The sequence below is a fragment of the Podarcis melisellensis genome, assembly GCF_964234715.1.
Source record: "Podarcis melisellensis genome assembly, chromosome: 7".
Taxonomy (NCBI): domain Eukaryota; kingdom Metazoa; phylum Chordata; class Lepidosauria; order Squamata; family Lacertidae; genus Podarcis; species Podarcis melisellensis.
In genome coordinates this window covers 87,219,102-87,241,982 of record NC_138539.1, presented here as the reverse complement: position 1 = coordinate 87,241,982, position 22,881 = coordinate 87,219,102, and the positions used below count along the sequence as shown (strand labels likewise).

The following is a 22,881-nucleotide window of genomic DNA, read 5'->3' as shown; positions in this document are numbered from 1 at the left end:
TTGCAATCTGTTTTGTGAGGGTAAATAACTAAACAGTTATCAAAGGCAAAGGAACTATGCCAAACTTTGGAATTCAAAGTGGAAGTGGGATTTAACATAAAGTTTTCAAGCTTCAAAGCCTAACAAGCCAACTAAGCTAGGAAACAAATTAGCAAGGAAAACTAGCTCTTACCTTTACTACATTCTACATGAATTTTTATATTGAGCTGGGGTTTAAATGTGATAGTATCCAGATCCAGATCTTACCTACTCAGTTCTGACCTAGCAATTGCCATACTGTACGGCTAGCCTGTTACAACCAAAACAAGGAAGAGGCTTGTGGCACGGTAGGCAGGGATAGACAAGCTTCAGACCTGATGTACCTGCTTTTTAAAAACCAGAACCTTGAGTTCCACCAACCAGAAACAAAATGATGGCTCTGAACACTTAGAACGAAGGGCCAGGATGTCTCTGAGCTAGTCTAGTGTGCGCCTACACACAATCATGCTGAACTTCAGTCTTTTTTTCAGAACCCAGTGTGGAAAAACAGTATTTATGAAGCAGTGTGTTATTTGTGCAAGAGCATCCTCTAGTGGCTGCAAGATTTTATAACAGCTGTATTTGAGATACAGTAAATGGAAAATGGAGAGTAGGAATTTCTGTAAAGCGTTTTTCTTGTCAGTGGAGAGTAAAACATATTGGAAAGGATCATCTGGTAGGCTGGGGCCAAAGTTTATAAAAACTGGTAGTGGCCAGCTGGAACAAGAGGGAACCTTCCTCCCAGGTGGTAGCCATAACTTTTAAAAAAGTAACCAATTTCAATAAAGAACAATACTGTATATAAGGAAAATGAGACCTCTTGACTGGAGCACTCAAGAAACGAATGTAACAAAGCAGTACCCACCAGAAGGTGGGAGGAGAACCCTGTGACAGAACCTGCTGGAGCAACCTCCTGCCAAAGGATGTTTCTGCAGAGATGAACTAGTCTACCTTAGAATGTCTGAGGAACATGGCTGGATGGGATCAGGCTGCCTCTGATTTCCGCAGATAAATTTATGCAGTGTGGCAGTCATATATAGAACTGCTGTGGTCACTGCTCCCTCAGAGAGATGTCAATGGGCAGAATCCGGCATGATAAAGCTGTGCAATTACTACCTCAGGAGGGGACGGCATGACTTGGTCTGGAAAAACCCTGTCTCTCCGTGTACTCCATTCAACCTCCTGACATGGAGCTGGAGCCCATCCAGATTTGAGTGGAGAATAAAAAGAAGCCAACAGTAAATCCAAAGAAACAATGTCTTGTAGATTAGTTGGTAACACCCTTTCCTCAAGGTCTTTGTGCTGTTCAAGTGCAGCGTTTATCAAAATGAGAATGGTGGTTCCTGTTCCAAAACATATTGGAAAAACAGGATGTTGGGGAATTGCGAAACAGTTAAGACAAAGCCTTAAAAAATTATCCTTTGAAAAGTGGAAAAATGAAAACATACTAGCAGCTCAGATTATAAAGTGAAATGTAACTTTTTCAAAAATGCAAGATTTTTTTAAAAGGCTAGGTAGGTAAATAAATAAATAAATAAATAAATAAAAAGTCTTCCACATGCACCAAAAACCCACAAAAATGGAAGCTGAGGTGTTGATGTAACCAGGCCCTCTTCCAAGCAGCCATCTGGTTCACTTTCCTTGATAGGAACACATAGAATACAATCTGAAGGATCAGGGAGGTAAATATGAAAGGTAGTCTAGTCCCAAGATGATAAAATCAAACCAGGGCTCAGAATCGGAAGCAGACTGGGAGCCAGTGAATCTGATAAAGCACTAGCATAATATAATGAAAATGTCCTGTCCCAGTTATCTTGCAGTCCTGTTTAGGACCAACAAGAGTTCCCCAACCATAATTAAGGGCAGTACCACCAACAATGCATTTTAACAGTCTAATGAGAAGGTTGCTATCTCCACTCAGATATGGTTGCAGAAGGGTATAACAGCTGAAGTGGATGGAATTTGTCTAATGATTGTGCTGGATCAATAAACACCCAGATTGTGAACATTTAGGACAGGAATGGGAAACCTGTGGCCTTCCAAATGTTGCTGGACTCCACAACTCCCATCGGCCCCAATCTGCATGGCCTACAATGATGGGAGTTGTAGTACAAGAACATCAGGAGAGCCATAGTTCCATATCTCTGCTTAAACAGATATATACCTGGAAGAAGGCTGGTGCAGATTTTCTTCAAGGCCAACACTTCCCAATTGCCTATTTCAACCAGGGGCGAAACTAGGCTTTATTTCATCCAGGTCAAAGACCGAGTTGGCACCTCCCACCCACATTGCCATAAACCCACCCACACAGGATGGGAGCCTCAATGGCGCCCTTCTGGAGGCTTCACCTGGGGCAAGAACCCGGATAGCCCCTCGCCCCATAAGCTACAGCACTGATTCCAACAATGTATGGTCTTTGAAGATAAAATGGCCACTCAGTACTACATGCAAGTTAGGATCCTACTGTTTGGTAAGAACTGCGCAAGCAGGAAGATTACAACATAAGTCCCCTTGCACTGGTGCAATGCAGCTAATTACTATGCTAAACCTCTGGACTCATTTAGAATTTGGTGCAGCAGTGCAAAGTATGTGTTATATGCAGCTAAAGTAGCCCAGCTGCACTGGGAAAGGGCGGAATTGGGTAGGGAAGTTATTTTGGTGAGAGAGGGAGAAATGGCCAGTTTAGTCAGTGTCCTATTCGTTATTCCTGGATCCGGTCTGCATCTTGCACCAGCACAGCAAAGCACATTGAAACATGAATGGGATAGCATTGCTAGTAGCAAATCACAGCACCCTTGACAGATAAGCTGCAGCAGGAGATGCACTTCAGTCATCAGGTCACTGTTCCAAATTAATGAAACCATAGGGTTAAAAGCTGTGATTGCCAAGTTAATAAACTATACAGTAACTAGTCTATTCCTAAACTGGACTGCAAACTACTTATTTTTATTTGAAAGAAGCATGTACTAGTGGAATGTAATTTAATCCTCCTCTCTTCTGTAGTGCCCCCCCCCCCAGTCCTCAAAATCACCTCTGGGAGGTTGGTGGGCTCTGGAGAAGATTTTGGGATGGCATGGGGCAGAGAGGAGGAAATGGAAGCGCCAGTGAGCTCTACTGGCACTGCTTTGTATGCAATCCATAGTGGAAAGCTTGATGTGGAAATCAACCCAATGTGCAACACCTGCAAAAAGGGCAAATTTCATGTTAGGAATGATTGGAAAGGGATTGGAAATAAAACTGCCAATACCATAATACTGTTATATGAATTTACAGTAAGATCACACTTGGAATATTGTGCACAGTTCTGGTTACCTCAACTCAAATAGTAAAGATGGAAAAGACTGAGAAAAGGGCAGCTAAAGCTACAACACCTTGTAGGGACATTTATGGAGCATCGGGTCTGAGTCCTTTCACATCTCCTATATTGCTGGAGGCTTCAAAGAAAACTGATCCCAGTTTGAGCATATAGGACTCCACAGTGAGGGGTGTAGCCTGAGGAAGGAGGGCAGCTTGGAATGTAGAAAAAAGGCCAGATACAAGAGGACTGAAATACTGCGTTCAATTCACAGGATTTAGGTTCCGCACCCCTGCTATGTACACTTAACAGACAACAAGACCCACAGAAGAGAGTGGGGCTCACTTCTGAATACACATCTAGAATTTGCAGGGGTAGGAGCAACAAATAAATCACCTATAGTTTCACTGAGAGAAAGACATGTTAGATTCCAGGACATGACTTGAGCCATCAGAATGGAAATCACAAGACAGTCTTCCTAAACCCTCGTAAGCTTTCATTTGCATAAAGTGTGCGCACTTGAGAAAATGAGAGTGTACTGTACATGAATGAATTCTGCTCTGCCATGCACTGGTGCTTATCACAGTATGGTTGGGGCTAAAAGGTTTACCTTTGGTGTCTTGAGGACAAACTTAGGTCTGTCTTCCTCAGGACATATTTTTGCCTTCATGTCCAACAGCTTTGCCACCTGCTCTGCAATCTGAAAGGTAACATTTTTTAATCAATCCAAGTTACACAGCTTTTATCTACTTCGTATTTATACAATAGCTTTACTTAAGTAAGTTTGGTAATGCGTAATACTCTAACCCCGATACCATCCTCAATCCATTAAAACTCACCAATAATGGCAAATTCTGCTGTGGGTGAAGCCTCTCTCCTACGCTCATTTTACGAAATACAAATCTTTCAGTATAAGATGGCTTTAAAACAGTTTGGATCCATTTACAAATTGCTTATTTTAATTGTTGTGTGTTAGAACTCACTTGTTAAAGAGAGAGAGAGAGAGAGAGAGAGAGGGGAAGGAGAAAGGAAAACAGAGGAAAACTCTCCTTCCTTGGAGGCTTTTAAGCATCTATCACGGATGCTTTAGCCGAAATTCTTGCAATGCGGGGGGTTGGACTAGATGACACCTGGGAGATCCCTTCCCACTCTAAAATTCTATTAATTTTGACATGTCCAGTCTGAGACCTTGTCAGGGGAAAACATAGAATAATAACAATAAGGTCCCCGTTTCCTAATTACATATACAGTATGTGTATATATTTATCCTGTAGAGATCCATCTTTTTCGCCCCCGATAGCGACTTCTTCCAGGCTGTTAGCGCCTCGGGGGCCTCCCCGCCCGCGTCCCAAATGACAGGGCCGGGCATGGAAGGAGGCGGCGGCCGCTCTTCCCCACAGCCTCTGCCGGGGGCGCCGCCCGCCCGCCCACCTTCGGCCTGAAAGGACACCCCCCGCCCCGCCTCACCTCCTCCTGGGGGGCCTTGTCCTGCTTCAGGCGCCGCACCAAGTCGGCCTGCTTCCTCAGCGACTCCTCCTCAGCCATGGCCACCGCCGCCGCCCGCCTCGCTCAGCGGCTGAAAGGGAAAAGAGGCCGCCGGAGCCTCGGTTCCTCCGCGCTCGCTACCTCAGCGCCTCCGAGCATGCGCAGTCGCCTGTCTCGAGGCTGCGAGGGCTGCCCGCTCTTTTAGGGGGCGGGGCATTCAGCCACGCGCAGGCGATGCCCGCTTCTGAGCATGCGCACTGGCTCGCGCCGATGCCTCGAGAGCTGCCCGCACTTCAGTCTTCGGCTGGCGCCCGGGAGGCTGATGCAAGACGGGCTGGGAATGGCACGAGGAGGAGAGGGGCGGGGCGGGAAATGAAAGAATGGGAGAGAGGAAGTGACGCGAATAACACTTTGTTTACATGTCCCCTTCTCTGAACCCATGTGCATATATTTAGCTCCCAAGTCTGACATCAGAAATGGCTGTGTGTGTGTGTTTAAACAGGGAGGGGACATTTCAGCCTTCCAGGATACTCTGGCAATAAAAATAAAAAATATTGCCTTAGAGCATTTGGTACCCCTCTCTTCAGCCAAAAAAGGCCCCCAAAGTGGAATTACCATATCGTTAAAAACAAGACTGTCTCTGCCTGCAGGCTTTATAAAACCCCCCAAACCATATGCAACGTACAAGGGGAAAGGAGGAAAGTGGTTAATATTAAAATATCCCTTATTTGGGAAACGATACTAAAAGGAAGACTGCAACGCTGAAACTGCAGAATTCATTTGAGAGGTTTGCTTGTGGGGCTGAGGGTTGCATGCTCACTAATGCTTTCTCAAAATGAGACCTGTTGAGTCATGTTCATTAATTTCTGGTCTGGTAGAACTTCATTCAGAAATCGGAACCGAGACCTGCTTACTGTCAGGATGCCTGTGTTATCAACAACTGTTACATTAATAATAGTAGTAATAATAAATCACATAATTATCACTGTTGCTGAATTTTCCCATTTAGTTTCCCTCAGACCCCGTGTGTGTATACCTGTAACTCAGCATTTCAAACATATGAATTGTAATGCACTCCAATAAAGCTTAAATATTAAATGTCATAGTTTCTAAGGTGCTGCAAGACTGCTAATTTTGTTGCAACAAGCTAACACCACTAGCTATATGGAAAATATCTTCCAACTGAGTCTTGTATTTAACTATGCAATCCTATGCACATCTGCTAGGATTCAAAATCCCGCTGGGCTCAGAGGAACCACTCCTAGGCTGTTGTGTACAAAGTTGCTGACTAACACTGTGATCTTACACATGTGTATGTCAGTGTTTCCAGTGCAACTATTGCAGAGGTCGCATGACCAGATGATATAATTTGTTATGATTGTATGTGTGGGAACGGAAGGTTGTAAAACTTCTGTTCTTTGTTCTTCTCTCTCAGAGAGGATGATTGTGTGAGATGCAGCTCGCACTGCTAGTTATGTTCTTTTACTTAATTTGATGTAAATAATAAAATACTTGATGCCACATATCTGGACAGTCTGGCTTCTCGCTGACTCTATTAGCATGCACACAGGTCCATCGGATGTGTGTTGCTGGATGTATGGGACTGCTGCCACCAAGTGAGTGTGTCTTGATAGTCTACTCAATTTGATAGGGCATACAAATGTGTGTATAGGATTGTAAGTTAAAGGTAAAGGGACCCCTGACCATTAGGTCCAGTAGTGGCCGACTCTGGGGTTGGGTGCTCATCTCGCTCTATAGGCCGAGGGAGCCGGCGTACAGCTTCCGGGTCATGTGGCCAGCATGACTAAGCCACTTCTGGCGAACCAGAGCAGCACATGGAAACACCGTTTACCTTCCCGCTGGAGCGGTACCTATTTATCTACTTGCACTTTGACGTACTTTTGAACTGCTAGGTTGGCAGGAGCAGGGACCAAGCAACGGGAGCTGACCCCGTCGAAGGGATTCGAACCGCTGACCTTCTGATCAGCAAGTCCTAGGCTCTGTGGTTTAACCCACAGCGCCACCCGCTATGATTATTTCTGCTGTAGCAGCCTAATACAGTTCACCCTGAGGAACTTGGCACTGAATGAAACCAGTCTTTGCATCTGAACCTTTCCTAATTTAACATCAATGGAGCTTATTTTCAATTCTGTCCTGCAGGATTTACTGCAGTTAACAGGTGGAATCTAGGCACATTAATGTGAAGTAAGTTCTGCTGTGTTCCATGGAGCTTAGAACTGAAGATGAAAGTGAGCTGTTTCGGTGGAATGGCCATAAATTTCAGACAGGTTGCTCCGTGTGAAAATGTCCATGCAAGTCAGCCCGCTTGGGCATAACTTCGATAACATTTTATTAATTTTCAAAAAACAAACCACAAATAAAAAACAATACAAAATAAAATCAAAACAAAACAGATTGACTTCCTCCAAGTCCCTTCCTTGGTTCCTTTATTAATCAATATACCACATGTCCATTGTTAAATTTGAAAACCATTTAAATTACCTATTGCCCATTCATATCAAAATTACAAGTAGTCCTAAAACCCTGCTAATGTATTAACCTGTGTACAATGTGTTGTATATATGCAATAAACATCTTCCATTCTTCCTTAAATTCATTGTAGACTCTTCCTCTTCGTTTGTCAATTTTGCCTATTCCATTAATTTAACTTGCCAATCTTTTTTAGCTGAGGCATAACTTGGTCACATCAAAGAATAGCCCATCATCAGAGCAACAGAGAGACATAAAAAAAAAAACACCTGCAGAATTATTTTATTTTTAAGTGAATAGTCCTTTTTTAAAAAAATAAAATACATGAGCAACCTTTACATTTTATAGGCTCATCATGCTCAGAGAATGTGGAGACTGTACCAGAGAAGAAAGTGTGCAGGCTTTAAACGTATGGACTTTCTTTGGGCTTGATATGAGGCTGCCACTGGATTTGTATTTATTTGTGTGCATGCATCACAGTTAAATTTTCTGCTATATACAGGAGTGCATGACACAGGCAGTGGCCATTTTATGTATGCCTGATATGTGTGCAACTGTGCACATGTGTATCGTGCCAAACCTGGAAGTGATCCGAGAATGTCACAAAACATCACAAAAGGAGGTGCGATAGGACGGGGGCAGTTGAGACAGCATTATGTGGGCCCCACCAATGCGCATGGGGGTCCGGTACATAAACCTGTGCAAATCAGTTACTGCCTGTACAGTAGTAACTTGGTTTAAGAACAGCTTAGTTTATGAACAACTTGGATTAAGAACCCTGCAAACCTGGAAGTCTGTGTTTTGGTTTGTGAAATCTGCCTTGGAAGCTTAACATGTTCCGCTTCCTGTTGAGTGTGTTCCATTTGTAAATTGAGTCCCCCACTGCTATGGGAAAGCACTCCTTGGTTTAAGAATGCTTTGGTTTAAGAACGGACTTCCGGAATGGATTATGTTCGTAAACCAAGGTTCCCCTGTACATTCATACCTTGTTTTGCGACCGGGATCCGTTCCAGAGCCTCGGCTGCTAGCTGAAAAGGATGCAGGGCAAAGTGCAACGTCTGCGCGCGGAGCAGTTTGAACTTCTGCACATGCGTGAAGCACGATTTGGTGGGTCTGCGCATGCGTGAGTGGCAAACCCGGAAGTAAACCGTTCCAGTACTTCTGGGTTTGCCGCGGACGTTTGCTGGAATGGACGCTAGACGAGGCAGATGTTCGCAGAGATATTACTGTACAATACACAGTAAAAGTTAGCTACAATAGTAGCAATGACAAACTTCTCCACTAGGGGGATTTTCATCATCATCATCATCATTATTCAATGTCATTAAGAACATCAAACTGTACATTATACACAGTATAATTTAAATACTATTTATATAAATATATATAGATATATAGTAAGTCATATGCAGAGTAGGGCTACTGCTGTTAATGAACTTCATTCCATTTATTCCAATGGGGTCATACAGAGCATGGCAAACATAGAATATCACCCTATTTTGGTTGTTCCAACTATGGAACACGAACAACCATGGAACACCTTGTCCTAACTAAGGATGTTGTTGTTTTTAGAGGGGGGAAAACCAAGGCTGCAAGTTTCAGTATTAACTATTCAAACCCTTCTGTGTGAATGCAGAATTCACTATTCCCTTTCATTCAGTTCAAAGAGGCACAGTCCAGTGCGTAGGTTTTCTGTGGAGTGTTTGCAAAACAGAAAGGAAGAGCACCTGTACCACATTTCATGTTGCTTTTTCTGTACTCTCCAACAAAGACCAAAGAAAGAAGTTTTGCTTTTTGCCAGCTTAGGTTCAGGTAAATAAACTATCAGGACATCAACTTGCTGTCAAGAGTTTTCTCCCTGTAAACTGGTCATGAAATCCTAATATTTTGCTTGTTCAGGAGAAATATTCTGATTTCACATATAAAAGTAGAAGTAATTAAACAGAAGACGTAATTCCTGATTGCTGTAGTATCAGATGCTATTCCTGTACATTTTCATTGTGATTTAGTTATGCAATATGGATGTAAGAGCAAATTTATGCTGGTTAGAAATTGGCATCAGTCATTGACTGCCACCATTGGTTTTAGGGTCAAAACTACAATATATTTCCCAGACACAGATGATTTGGATTCCACAAACAAATTTCTATAAAATAGCCTCAAAACCTGGGAATCTCCCAAATCATCATTAAAGGCACAAAAACAGGTGGAAAAAGGTGGCAACTGAATGCAATGTGAAAACTTCCTTTCAGCTTCTAAAATGTTATTTATCCCAATAAAAGCATTGTTTCATCTGTTCTGTATTCCACGTTTCTCAAAAGTCCAGTTCTTCAAAAATGCTGAATAACTCCAGGTGGCTTTACGGACCAGCAAAATTCTCTGAGGGCACACAGCTGCCAGATTTAAAAAAGGGAAATGAAATGAAAGGGTTCTATTTTTCCAATCTCTTCTTGATCTCCTCTATGAAATTCTCCTTAGGAACAATGATCTGAAAAGCAGATAGAGAACATGGGATTAGCATAATTTATCAAAACTAATTATCTTCCACTGAAGGAAATTCAAACTATAAACTTTTTTTTTTAATGAGTGACAGATCAATGGATTCTGGTAGCCTGCTTTGAAACACCAACCTCTTTCCTGCTAGAGACATCCCGAAGTTTCACAACTCCATCTTTCTGCTCCTCTTCCCCTATGATGAGAACAAGTGGGATGCCATGTTTTTCACAGTACTGAAGTTGGTTCAGAAGTTTGGGGTTTTTCTTATACAGCATCTCTGCCTGAAATAAGTTCACAGTGATTGGAAAGTTAGACCTTCACACCGAGTGTAGCATGTGGTAGCAAGTGAACTGCCCAGATATTTATTTGAATCATCAGCACTACTATACAGGCTTTCTACCAAATCAGAGGCTGATGCTGTCCCTAAATTTCAGGTCTGCATCAAGCATGAAACAGGCTGGAGGGCCTGGTTATGACCTTATTCTCTGGGAAAGCTCTCCCACTTCCTTGTACTTTGGACTCAAATAATACCAGCTTCTAGATATGCAGCAGTATAGCCTGACTCCTCAGTGTTACCTTGATGCCAGCACCCCACAGTTCAGAGATGAGCTTTATTCTCTCTGCAAGGAAGTTCTTCTGAGCAGCTGCCACCAGCACTTCCGTCTCTGTTGCGCGGATCTTCTCCTTGGACATCTGAAGGGGGTGCAGGGACAGAAGCTCATCACAGCAACTGGAACCTTATTACAGTATTTACCAATCAAGCCACAACTCAGTTCAAGTCTTTGTTGAGACCTGGAAATTGGTCCTAATAAATGCGCTCTAATAATGCTACTTTTGTACTTTTTCTTTTTCCAATGAAGTCTAGTTTCATTGCTAATTTTAAGAAGTTGGCCATCCGTACTTATCTAAATTCCAAAATATGATTAGGTATACAGTATACTAAAATTAAAAAGATAAAAGAGGAGAACTAAAAGCACTGATGCTGTCACATTTTGTTGTGGTTGTTGGTATTTATCTGTCTCGAGAGACAATTGAGTGTGCCTCTGGGGACGAAGTCAAACCACTGCGTTAGCAGCAGCAAAGTGACCTCTCTGGGGGTGCAAGCCTGGGCAATATGCATATGCAGGGCCTGGGCTGCCCAGACAACAAGACTCTCCTCTCAGTCTTGCTGACATGGTCCAAAGGAAAGCAGAGCATGACGTTTGGCACCAGCTTGGCTGCAGGAATTGCCAGAAGGTGGCATACAAGACACCATCCAACCATCTTAGGGACTCCACTCTGGATTTGTGTAGGGTTTATTCCTTAGCCTTTGCTTTCCCCAAATATATCCCACAAGGCAGAGGAGGCTTAGGATCAGAGTTTTTCTTCCCCTAGATGGGCTACCTTCCCAGGTTGATGAGCCCCATCTGCCCCTCACTTCCCTCTACAGCATGTGCACAATGCCTTCTTGATCATTGGACCCACTAATGGTCACATCCACTCAATCTGCCAGAGCCTGTCTTCGCATGCAGAGAAAGTCCCTAACTCACTGAGGGTTTGAGACTCATTGACTACCCTCACCAGGTTTAGCCAGCCATTTGAAGTTGTTCCTGGGGTGTGGCTGCTGTTGCATGCTGACAGCTTCTGGGAGGCACAGGTGAGAGCTGAGTCCTCCAACAGAGGTACTACACTTCCCCTAACACCCTGCGGTAACATCAGCATACACCATGTGTAGGCAAACTAAGGCCCGGGGCCGGATCCGGCCCAATCGCCTTCTAAATCTGGCCCTCAGATGGTCTGAGAATCAGTGTGTTTTTACATGAGTAGAATGTGTACTTTTATTTAAAATGCATCTCTGGGTTATTTGTCGGGTATGAGAATTTGTTTTTTTGTTTTTTCAAAATATATTCCGGCTTCCCACAAAGTCTGAGGGACAGTGGACCAGCCCCCTGCTGAAAAAGTTTGCTGACCCCTGGCATACACTGTTCATGGAAAGCTGAAGCCACCTAGACAATTTGTGTACTGGGAGTAATAAAGAGCATCACAATCTACATCAATTGTGAATTCATTGGGTGGCCTGCTTGTCTCTCTTACAGAGTCTGCTGAGATAATGTAGTGACTATCACTGTCTTTGGTGTCTTTTCAAAAAGATTCAGCAACTGGTGGAGAAGTCATCTAATAGCTATTCACCACAATAGCTAAATGGAACATCCAAGTTCCAAGGCAGTATATGAGGCACTTGGGACTGGGAGAAAAACAGAGAAAGCTACCCTCTCGTGTGCTGCTTGTGATTCTGCACAGGCACCTGCATGAATTCTGATGGAAACAGAAAGGACCTTTATCCTGTAATCCTTTATCCTGAGTTGAGGGAAAGAGATCAACTAAGTAACTCAGTTCTGTATCTGGGGTAGGGCAAATTTCACACACATATTTGCCTTTGTGGATTTTTGTTGTTAAGCTATTCTAATGCATATTAACCAACCACTTGTTATTTAGTTATTTAGCAAAATCAAGCTAATAATAATAATAATAATAATAATTTATTATTTATACCGCGCCCATCTATTAAGTGCCAGAAGTTAAGCTGTTTGTGCAGTGTCACCTCTGCGCCATTCCAATTGCATGCTAGCGGTCAGAGACTTTAAGCAGACAAAAGTACATGCAATGTTTGTGTCTTCTTTCATTGCATAAGAGGGCTGGTATTGGAGAAGTCAAGCAATAGTTCAGTATTGCTTTCTGTTGTCCATTAAAAGATGCAGCCATTCCCTCATGCATTGCTAAAACCCTGCCCTGAATATTTTAGTGGAACTTTCCCCAAGATCCGAGTGCAGTGTTAAATAAGCATCAGTGATTTTGCTTCCCTGCATAAGACAGGCAAACCAGGAGGGCACAGGAAATTTGTACCTCTACAGCAACAAATGAAGTTCATAGAAGAATTAACAGAATAAAAATCAAATAAAAAACAAACCTTGTCAGAAAAGCACCATTTAAAAGAAATAAAACTAGATATAGTGACTTTAAACCAAATATCTGCTTTTATTATTTACTGTTTTAAAAGCCTGCTTAAAAAAAACTAACTCAAACATTCAAAGTCAGATTTTGATAGGTCTCCCTTTCTTCCTGCTGATAGGAAGGTGTGTTGTATGAAGTTTTCATGAAAAAGAAGGCATGCCAAGAATCATAATGTATTAAATATTTGGCTTAAATAACACATTCAGGTAATATCCATGGCCAATAGACCAAAGAAAAGGAATTGCTACTTTCTCACTACTTCGGATGACATGTGACTACAAGCACCCTGTTTAATGTCCTGTGAATTGTGCATCATAGAACACATAGAATCACTATATGCAACTCTGTCATTTCCTTTCTGATCACACATTAAGAATAAATCTTACCTCAGCGTTCCGTTCTAGGATGGAAAAGATCCTTTCAACACCAATGCTCACTCCAACACAAGGCACCTTTTTCCCTTTGGGGTCAAATTTTGCTACAAGTCCATCATAGCGCCCACCGGCAGCCACACTGCCTATCCTGAGAGACTCCTTTGCGTCACTTTGTTGGTGCAGCAGCACAGCCTCAAAGATCACGCCAGTGTAATAATTTAGACCACGAGCCAGACTCAGGTCCATGGTTACCTGCAATGCAGCCAGGAATCTCATTAGTAGGCAAGAGTGAAAGAACACCAGGAAAAGCCAGAAAGGGCTAATGTAATATCCCAACTCACCTGATCTATGATTCCAAACAGGCTAAGGTATTCAAACAGCAACTTCATGTCCTCCAGTCCTTCTATGGCCTGCTTACTCTGCAACAGTTTTGGATCCTGAAGTAGCTTCTCAATCAGACATATCCCCCCTGCAGGAGAGGCAAATACAGGGTGGAAAAAGCTCTAACTCCAGCAGTCTCCACAACACTTGGTCCACCAATTTTAGTCTTTTTCATGGCTGCTACTCCTTGCCCAGTCCAAATGTTTCCAATTCTCTCAACACTACTTGAGCCAGAACATAATTCTATGAGCACAGGAAATAGCAGCAGGGCACTTGATCTACACAGAAACATGCATGAGTTCTCAGCCAGTCTGGCTGTGTCAGACTAGGGATCAAGTACGTACACATTAAATGGTGCCTAAATTGAAACTCACCATGGAGCTGAACATATTCACCAATGTGATCTACAGCATCTGGAGAAATCCCATCCTTTTCAACCATCTCACTTTTCACTTCCTTCCATGTCACCTGTGGAGGAGAGGAGAGAATTAGCTTGGCATATGCTCAACTAAAGCAGTTCTTCTCCTGGCTGATCTCTAAAACTCTTTGCTAGCTATAGACCATTTAAACGGATAGTTTTACCAATATTTATGTGACAGAGGCATGAGGAATGACAGTTTGCCAAGGCCTAATAATAATTGTTATTCCACTTATTTGGTGTATGCTCAATGACAACACAGCTGAGCTGTTTTATGATGTCGTCCAGGCTTAGCAGATTAAAACGGAATGTTCTTTAACTGTTTACCTTGCCCAGCTTGTCAAGGGTGCAGCAAGCTGTTTCAAATTTGCTACTGGGAACACCACACATTGTAAAGATCCCATTCAAAATACGCCTTTCATTGATCTAGAGAAAAAGAAGAATGTTATGTAGAAGTCATTATAAAGTCACTCATTTCAGTATTCCTTTCTTCTACTTTGACTTTCACCCCATTTTCATTTTTCACAGGCTTGTAAGCTCTCTTACTTTGATGAGGAAATCTCCAAACTGCAGGGCACTTAGGATCTCGTGCATGACCTTCAGACATTCTGCATCAGGAATCATGGGGTCATATTGGCCAGCAATGTCAAAATCCTAGAGCACAGAAGGCAGCAATCAAAATCACAGAAGCAGAGCCTAGGGGTCATTAGCAGAAATATTCAACAAACCACTTCCATCTCCCAGAAGTGCAAGGAAGGCAAAACTTGTATCAGCACTCAACTCTCTTGCAATCCCTCTGCTCCCTACCTACCCCAGCCTGATATTTTGAGGGAGGAAACTTCCATAGTGCTCACTCTCTATCCATAGATGTAAAGTAAAGGTAAAGGTACCCCTGCCCGTACAGGCCAGTCGTGTCCGACTCTAGGGTTGTGCGCCCATCTCACTTAAGAGGCCGGGGGCCAACGCTGTCCGGAGACACTTCCGGGTCACATGGCCAGCGTGATGAAGCTGCTCTGGCAAGCCAGCACCAGCGCAGCACATGGAAATGCCGTTTACCTTCCTGCTATAAAGTGGTTCCCATTTATCTACTTGCACTTAGGGGTGCTTTCGAACTGCTAGGTAGGCAGGAGCTGGACCTGACCGACGGGAGCTCACCCCGCCGCGGGGATTCGAACCGCCGACCATGCGATCGGCAAGCCCTAGGCGCTGAGGTTTTACCCACAGCGCCACCCGCGTCCCAATAGATGAGAAACCTGCAAATACTTACACACTGGCAGAATTCTCTGTAGCGTCCCGTTGCCAATGATGGGCTCTCACGTCTGTAGACTTTTGCAATGTGATAGCGCTTAAAATGGGAAACTTTGTTCATGGCCAAATAACGAGCAAATGGCACCTGGGAAGCCTTTGTTAAGAAAAATGGTGTGTCGTTCACAGAGCAAGAACAATCTTGTTTTGTCAGCAGTCTTACGGTTGCTATTATGTCACTCCTACTTCACGAATAGCTAGTTCCAGTGCCTTCTGAAAAGCACAAGTTTAAAAGCAGTTGCAGACATGTCTTCGAAAAAGCTGCAGAAGAATATTTCTGAAGAACATATACAATTAGGTGTGTTTCTATGGTTCTCTTACGTTAAATGTAGAAAATATCTTCTCTCACTTACTCACTGTCATTTCTAAATAGATCCAAGACAGAAAAAATAGCAAAAACCTAAAACTTAGTAGAGGCAAAGCAAGGAGAGTCTCTCTAGGTAGAACATTTCAAAGCTGTAGCACAAAAGAGGAGATAACATGCTCTGGCTTGGATGTAGGAATCTTCCTAACAAATGGAATGTGGAGCAGCACTTCCCAAAAAGATCTCAACTGTTTTGGAGGCTTTCTTGAGACAAGACACCCCTTATGCCTAAGGTATGCTGCCCTTGCACCAGTTAGGGCTTTAAACTTCAACATCAGCATACTTGGTTGTTCCCAGAATCACACTGGAAGCAGGGTAACTGTAAACACTTTGATCTTATGTGCTCCCCATAACCACAATCCAATAAAAAGTGGTAGCTGTCTTCTGAACCAGTTGCATTTTCTAACCTATATTCAACAGCAATCACTGGCATGCAGGATACAACATGATCTCCATTCTTCAGGAAGAGGCAAAGTTGCCATATCCTAATTCGACTATCTTACCCAAGAAAGACAGCAACCCCCATTGTAAAGGAGGGTTTCCTATCCTTTGGTAGGATACAGTCAAGTCATAGCGAAGACACAGCAACTCTCCCGCTTGGTCTTTCAGCTCATAAACCAGCTTTGATTCCTCCCCATAGTGATCAAACAAGAGGTCCTTGAAGAAAAAGAAAACAAAAAGAAACACAGTATATTTTGTCAAGTATGGACCAGTGTTTAATATTGTGGGATATATCATTATGTAACCCCCGTCCCCAATAATATTTCCTTTTAAGGAAGTAATTCTGTACCTAGCCACAGGGAATTCATGCTTTGGTCATATCTAGACTAGAGCACTGTAATGTGCTTTATATGGGCTGCCTTTGAAGCATTCTCAGAAATACGATTACAGAATACTGCCATTAGACTTTTGACTGAGCTGAGTCAAAGAGAGCACAATGCCAATTTTGCATGGCCTCCCAGTGGGTTTCCAAGCCCAATTCAAGTTGCTGGTGCTGACCTTTAAATCCCTACACAGCTGTGTCAGGAATACCTGAAAGGCCACATCCTTCCATGGGCAACTTCATAGGCTCTGCTAGAGCTCAATGTTTCTCCACCCTCTGAAGTACCCTGAGAGTCCTTGTGATAGTATCTTTTTAGAAATGGCCCTATTAGGATTTCCTTCCACCATCTTGTTTGGGAAGGGATATGGTGCCAATGCTGTGTAGGCAATTTGTATATCTTAGTTTTGGGGCTGAGCATCTTCTGCTGGTTTTATCCATGCTGCTTATCACCCAACAGGTAGTACATATTTTATGACTGATTAATCCGCTCCACTTCCCAGTGGGGAGGAATTGTGGTGGACCGTGTGGCCACCCACTCCCCACCGGGGGCGAGGGACTTTGTCCTGTTACCCGGGGTATCCCAGCCACGTCAGAGCCCGGCCAGCCAATCCACTGGCTGGGGCCGTTTAAATGGAGGAGCGAGCCAGAGGACTTCCTCTTTGGCTCGCTTCCTCAATTACCCGCCCTCCCTCCCTATTTTTCAGGTTAGGCAATGGCCTTGCTTTGGATTTTGGTTGGTCGCCTTGGTTGTCCGAGGGGCCTGGTAGGAATTTTTCCACTTGGCAAATTGGAACTGGCCACTTGGTTTTAACCTACCTCGTAGCAATCGTCACAACGTTGTTAGGGTTGCGGTTAGGCATTGTTTGACCTTGTGTGGGGGACGGGAGGTGTGGCCATCACCTGCCCCTCCATGCTTAAGGGTATTCCGTTAAAGGAATCCGGGGGTGTTGATCTAGTCTGAAGCCCGGCTGGGGGGCTAAGGCCTTGACACGACCCCGACAGGAACACCAGGAGGAGCTTGAGTTGGTTTGCATCGACAGGGCTCCCCCTACCAGTGGCTTACCCTTACTGGACTTCCTGCACAATGGGCAGGAGTCAGATATAGTCAGGTCCAATCAATGCCTAAGCCAATATCGCTCACATTCTGTAATTCAATAAAGTTGTGGCCAAAATTTGCCCAATAACATAAACCTAATACAGTGGTGCCTCGCAAGACGAAATTAATTCGTTCCGCAAGTCGGTTCGTCTTGCGAGTTTTTCGTCTTGCGAAGCACGGTTTCCCATAGGAATGCATTGAAAATCAATCAATGCGTTCCTATGGAAACCGCCTTCAGACCAGGTCCGGGGACAGTCTGTCCCCCGACCTCTTCTGAAGGCCGGCGGGGGGCGAAAGTCTTTGCTTCCACGCGTTTCTCCGCTCTCCCGGGAAGGCAGGCAGGGGGGAGCAAAGACTTTCGCCCCCCGCCGGCCTTCAGAAGAGGTCCAGGACCTCTTCTGAAGGCTGGCGGGGGGCAAAAGTTTTTGCTCCCCCCGTCTGCCTTCAAAAGCCGTCCGGGATAGTGGGAAGCGCTTCCCTGCTATCCCGGACCGCTTTTAAAATGCTGGCGGTGGGGAGCAAAGCCTTTCGGCCTCCGCCGGCCTTCCTGGACCTCTTCTGAAGGCCGGAGGGGGGGGAAAGGCTTTGCTCCCCACCGCCAGCATTTAAAAGAGGTCCCCGGAGATTTCCCTATGGGCTTTCTTCTTGCGAAGCAAGCCCACAGGGAAAATCGTCTAGTGAAGCGACGCAAAAACCGAAACCCTTTCGTCTTGCGGGTTTTTCGTCTTGCGAGGCATTCGTCTTGCGGGGCACCACTGTATCTGTGTCCTTGTGTGAGTTATTTCCAACGAGGGGGTGGCTGCGGGGTCTCGACATGCAAAACAAAGGGCTGTGTAACATGGAAAGCTGACTTGTGCAACACTGAAATATTTATTATTTGCTCTGTCTTTGTAATAACAGCCTGCTGGATCCGGCCATCTAGTCCAGTATCCTGTTCTCACAGTGGTCAACCAGATGCCTATAGGAAACGTGTAGGCAGAACATGGCTTAACTAATAATGATACTGCACAAGAGTTGGAGAGGAAAACAAGTTACCGTATTTTTCACCCTATAGGACGCAATTTCCCCCCTCCAAAAATGAAGGGGAAATGTGTGTGCGTCCTATGGGGCAAATGCAGGCTTTTGCTGAAGCCTGGAGTGCGAGAGGGGTCAGTGCGCACCGACCCCTCTCGCTCTCCAGGCTTCAGGAGAGCCGCAGCGCCAGCCCCACAAGGTCAGGGGACAGCGGGGAGGCGAAACGCCGCCATCCCGCTGTCTCCCGATGTGGTTTGGAGGCTGACGGCGAGGAGACGCGTGCTTCTCCCCGCCGCCAGCCCCGCAAGCTCCGGGGACAGCGGGGAGGCGCAGCACATCTTCCCGCTGTCTCCGGACCTGGTCTGCAGGCGGGCGGCGGGGAGAAGAGCGCTTCTCCCCGCTGCCTGCCCCACAAGCTCCAGGGACAGCGGGAAGACGCACTGTCTTTTTTCCCTTTATTTCCCCCCCAAAAAACTTGGTGCGTCCTATGGGCAAGTGCGTCCTATGGGGCGAAAAATATGGTACATTTATTCAGTGCTTCTTGTTTTCTACAAATGATTGCATGTCCTGTACCAGTGTGTACTGGAAGCATTTGAACCAGACCTGAAAGCTCCAGCTTCATGAAAAGAACTAGTGCATTTTCTATGGCAGAAGCTATGCTTCATACACTTGTCCTACTGATCTGGAACTAAGTGACACCAAAACCAGTTGAGTCAACCTACAAAAGTTTCCATCTTTTGCCTAAGGCTTAATCCAGAGTTTCAGTTCTACTGAATCTAATGGAATTGAAGCAACCTATGTGCAGAATTCTCAGCCAGCCTTCAAGAGATACAGGTCAGATGATTTTGTCAGCCATTAGAGCCAGTTCCATTTCTGAAAGAAAAGATCTAAGTGACTGTCCTCACCTTCCGCTCAAACACAGGGGTATCTATTGTTGCAGCTCCATGACGTTTGAAACAGCTGATTATGGTGCTGAAGATTTTTTCTCGAATGACCATCTGCTTTGGGCTAAAATCCCTGGTGCCCTAAGGGTCCAGGCAGAGGAAAAGGTGGGGGGGGGGTGTTAGAAGAGATCTTTTTAAAAGGAGGAAGTGCTGAATAAAAATTACAGTGTTATAATAGTAACAAGAGCCAATTATTGAAGGGCTTCCAGATGCTTCAATAGTTGAATACTAAATATTTGGATCTATGCCCAAAAGCTCCAAATAAGAATCAAGTACAGCTAAAAATAATAGAAAGTGATTGGGAGAACAAAATTGAACAAGCAGCAGATTAAGCTTTTTAAAAAGCTGCATGCTCTATGGGAAATGGCTGGATTGTGTAGAGGATGGTGTACAGCTTGTTCCACTGCAGGGAGGACTAGAGCCAAACAGCCCTTGAAGGGGACTCTGGGAGAGGAAGCAGAACACAGAAGACCCAGATGGGTAGCTGAAGTGGAGAATTACTTTGGCAGTTTTTATAATCACGTTTCCTTTTTCTGTAGCAGTTCCCGGCTGTGACGATGGCCGATTTATTACATCTTCAATCACCTGGAAAACAGTAGAGCAGGTTTGATAAAACAGACAAGACTGAACTGTTACTGTCACAAAATACAAGCACAGGGTTCTATGTTAACATTTGTACATTTCATTCTACAGAAATTTCATTAAAAGTATTCTAGGTTTTAGTGGTGACCTAGAAAGCAGGTAAGTGATAATATTTGTCTCTAAAGATAACATCCTCAAAGAGATTTAGTCCATTTGTTGAAGTCCTGAAAACATTCCTGAGGAGTACATTGTTAACAAGCTACAAGCCTAGGACCTCCTGCTCTTGTGCCTGCTACCTTATCTGCTTTCAGCTGAGCTATCCTGATAGATTCACTCTTTACTTACTGCTGTACTGAATCAGATCACTGGTCCATCTAGCACCAATCTATCTGATAGCAATTTCCAAGGCTATCAGACAGAATGTGCTTTCCTAATGCAGCTACCAGAAATTCTTTTAACAAGAGATGTCAAGGACTGAATGAGGGACCAAACATATGTGGTAAGGAAGAGCTGCAGCTCTGGGACAGAGCACATGCTTTGCATGCAGAAGTTCCCAATGTCTCCAGCTGGGGCTGGAAGAGATCCATGTCTGAAACGCAAGAAAGCCACCACTGGGTTGCTGCAAAGTGTTAACAATACTGAGCTAGATGGACCAATGTTCTGACTTAGTATAAGGCAACATTCAATATTCCCATGTGTGCAAACTATATGCTTTACCAGCAATTAATGGCATCCCCCAAGTGCTGCATTAGTACAACCTGACAGAATGAAACATACTAGGGCTGTAAGAGTGATTTGTAAATAAAAAAGACACAATGACAAAGAAGATGGCCAAAATAACTATTACATGAATACTTTTGCCTGGCTAACATTTAGAGGAAGATTTGAGTAAAAAATCAGAGCTACAGGTGCCTGATGTAATAATAGAATCATGGAGTTAGAAGGGTCCCTAAGGGTCATCTAGCCGAACCCCCTGCTCTGCTTAAAAACCTCCAATGAAGGACAGTGCACTACCTTCTGAAGGAGTCTGTTCTACTGACTCTATCCAGAAAATCTAACAACACAGAATCGACCTCAAAAATCCCTAAGATTTCATGATTCTCAAACAGTAGGAATGCTTTTCTGCACACCCAAGCACAAAAGGAGGAACAATAGACTTTTACCAACACTTACCTTCCTGTATTGCTGTAAATCAGATACAGTCATACCTCTGGATGAATACGCTTTGGGTTAAGCATTTTCGGGTTGCGCTCCACGGCGACCCGGAAGTAATGGAGCACGTTACTTCCGGGTTTCACCGAACGCGCAGACCGTCAAAATGATGTCACGCGCATGCACAGAAGCGCCAAAACATGACGCGCAAACGCGCGGACACGGGTTACGTTCGTTTCAGGATGTGAACGGGTTTCCGGAATGGATCCCATTTGCATCCCAAGGTACCACTGTACTTCAAAACTTAACAACATAAAAGTCTAAGAACTAGATGATGAAGCTGTGGAAAATGAAACACACCTGATTTGGGAGATGACTGGAAAAGGCCCGTAGGATGCATAACCGCACTGGCAGGTGCCGACTCCTGTAGGAAGCTTTTGCAAAGAAGGGACAGATCCAATGCATGGTGGGGAATTTATGCAATTAACCTCAGCAGATGGAGTTCCCCACTGCAGATATTTCAGGTCTTGCTGTGCCAAATAGGAACTTCTTGTATTCTAGTTAGCAATAGACACTGTTGTGAAGTATACAGCATGAAGAAAGGAGAGAAAAGGAAAACCGAATGACAAAATTCCTTTTAGTGGGGAAGTCACATAAGCCAGCCATTACTATGTGAATAGGCAAATCCCGAGTGCTCCTGGAAACGATGAGCGGTTGTTCTTATTAACATGCCCCGCAGGAGATTGGACCTACACTCTTGGATGTTGTGCAATGCAGCTAAGAAATCTGCTTAATGATTGGATCATTTTACAACACGCTGCTGGTTATATTTGTGACATTTTTATACCATGCTTTCTCCAGAGCTCAAGTACACATGCATAATATACACACACCTTCCCCAAACCTAGAAGAGAAAGGCTGTGAAAGGAAATTGCTGCTCCAAGGATCACTTAGCGAGTTCTGTGACTGGCCGGGAGATATGAAGCCAGGTCAGCTAGGCCCAAGTCTGCCACTTTGGGCCCCCGTCACCAGCTCCCCCATTAGCCGAACAGTCCTCACACAGCTGCCCTTTAAGATTGGCCAGGCTGAAGTGCCAATGAGGTGGGGTTTTAGCGAAAATTAAAATATTTAATTCCCACGTTTTAGCATATGGGCACAGAATCTGAGGACCAAGAAGGAAATGTTGGTTTGCCAAAGGCCACCACCTACTGGATTCATGGCAGATGGGGAAATTTGCATCTCCAGGAACTTATTGATTGATCAAATTTATTTATATGCCACTTTTCCACAATGAGCTGTTCAATATTACACCACCAGCCCGCTGTCCCCCCCCCCCAAGCCCCCAGGATTGGTACATAAATAGAAAGCAAAACAATATATGGGTAGAGAGTTGCTTGTTACAGCAGATTGGGGTGGGGATGACCAACCACCTTATATTATGATATTCACATTCCTGATGCTCATCATTTACGCCTCTTTGAATCTGTACACCGCCTTTCTGCGTTGATGCACACAAGGCGGTTGTCCAGCTGAGGGAAACAGATCAGGCAATGAAGTTCACGCTCCTAATAACAATCGGATCCAACACCAAGTAAGCCGTAATTATTGCAAGTCATTTTTAAAAACAACTGGCATCAAATGAATCAATATTCA

General features: G+C 44.2%; 1 protein-coding gene across 6 annotated transcripts in view; it reads right to left on the bottom strand.

Annotated features, from left to right (window-relative positions):
• The window catches only part of HARS1 (histidyl-tRNA synthetase 1), a 38,725-nt gene that overhangs the window by 15,575 nt on the left and 269 nt on the right, over positions 1–22,881 (bottom strand). For 4 of the 6 annotated variants that reach the window (XM_081917850.1, XM_081917852.1, XM_081917851.1 and 1 more), the window contains exons 2-14: positions 21,589–21,802; positions 19,996–20,079; positions 19,456–19,575; positions 16,179–16,274; positions 15,216–15,341; positions 14,495–14,602; positions 14,276–14,374; positions 13,905–13,998; positions 13,491–13,618; positions 13,162–13,401; positions 10,361–10,477; positions 9,919–10,065; positions 7,214–9,776 (exon numbers count right to left, since the gene is read on the bottom strand). In XM_081917850.1, coding sequence (XP_081773976.1) covers positions 9,720–9,776; positions 9,919–10,065; positions 10,361–10,477; positions 13,162–13,401; positions 13,491–13,618; positions 13,905–13,998; positions 14,276–14,374; positions 14,495–14,602; positions 15,216–15,341; positions 16,179–16,274; positions 19,456–19,575; positions 19,996–20,079; positions 21,589–21,693 — 1,521 coding nt within the window. In that variant the 5' untranslated portion in view covers positions 21,694–21,802 and the 3' untranslated portion in view covers positions 7,214–9,719. Of the gene's footprint in view, positions 1–3,923; positions 4,014–4,780; positions 9,777–9,918; positions 10,066–10,360; positions 10,478–13,161; positions 13,402–13,490; positions 13,619–13,904; positions 13,999–14,275; positions 14,375–14,494; positions 14,603–15,215; positions 15,342–16,178; positions 16,275–19,455; positions 19,576–19,995; positions 20,080–21,588; positions 21,803–22,658; position 22,881 lie in introns of those variants that run through there. The other 2 variants (XM_081917853.1, XM_081917855.1) reach the window with 2 other exon arrangements.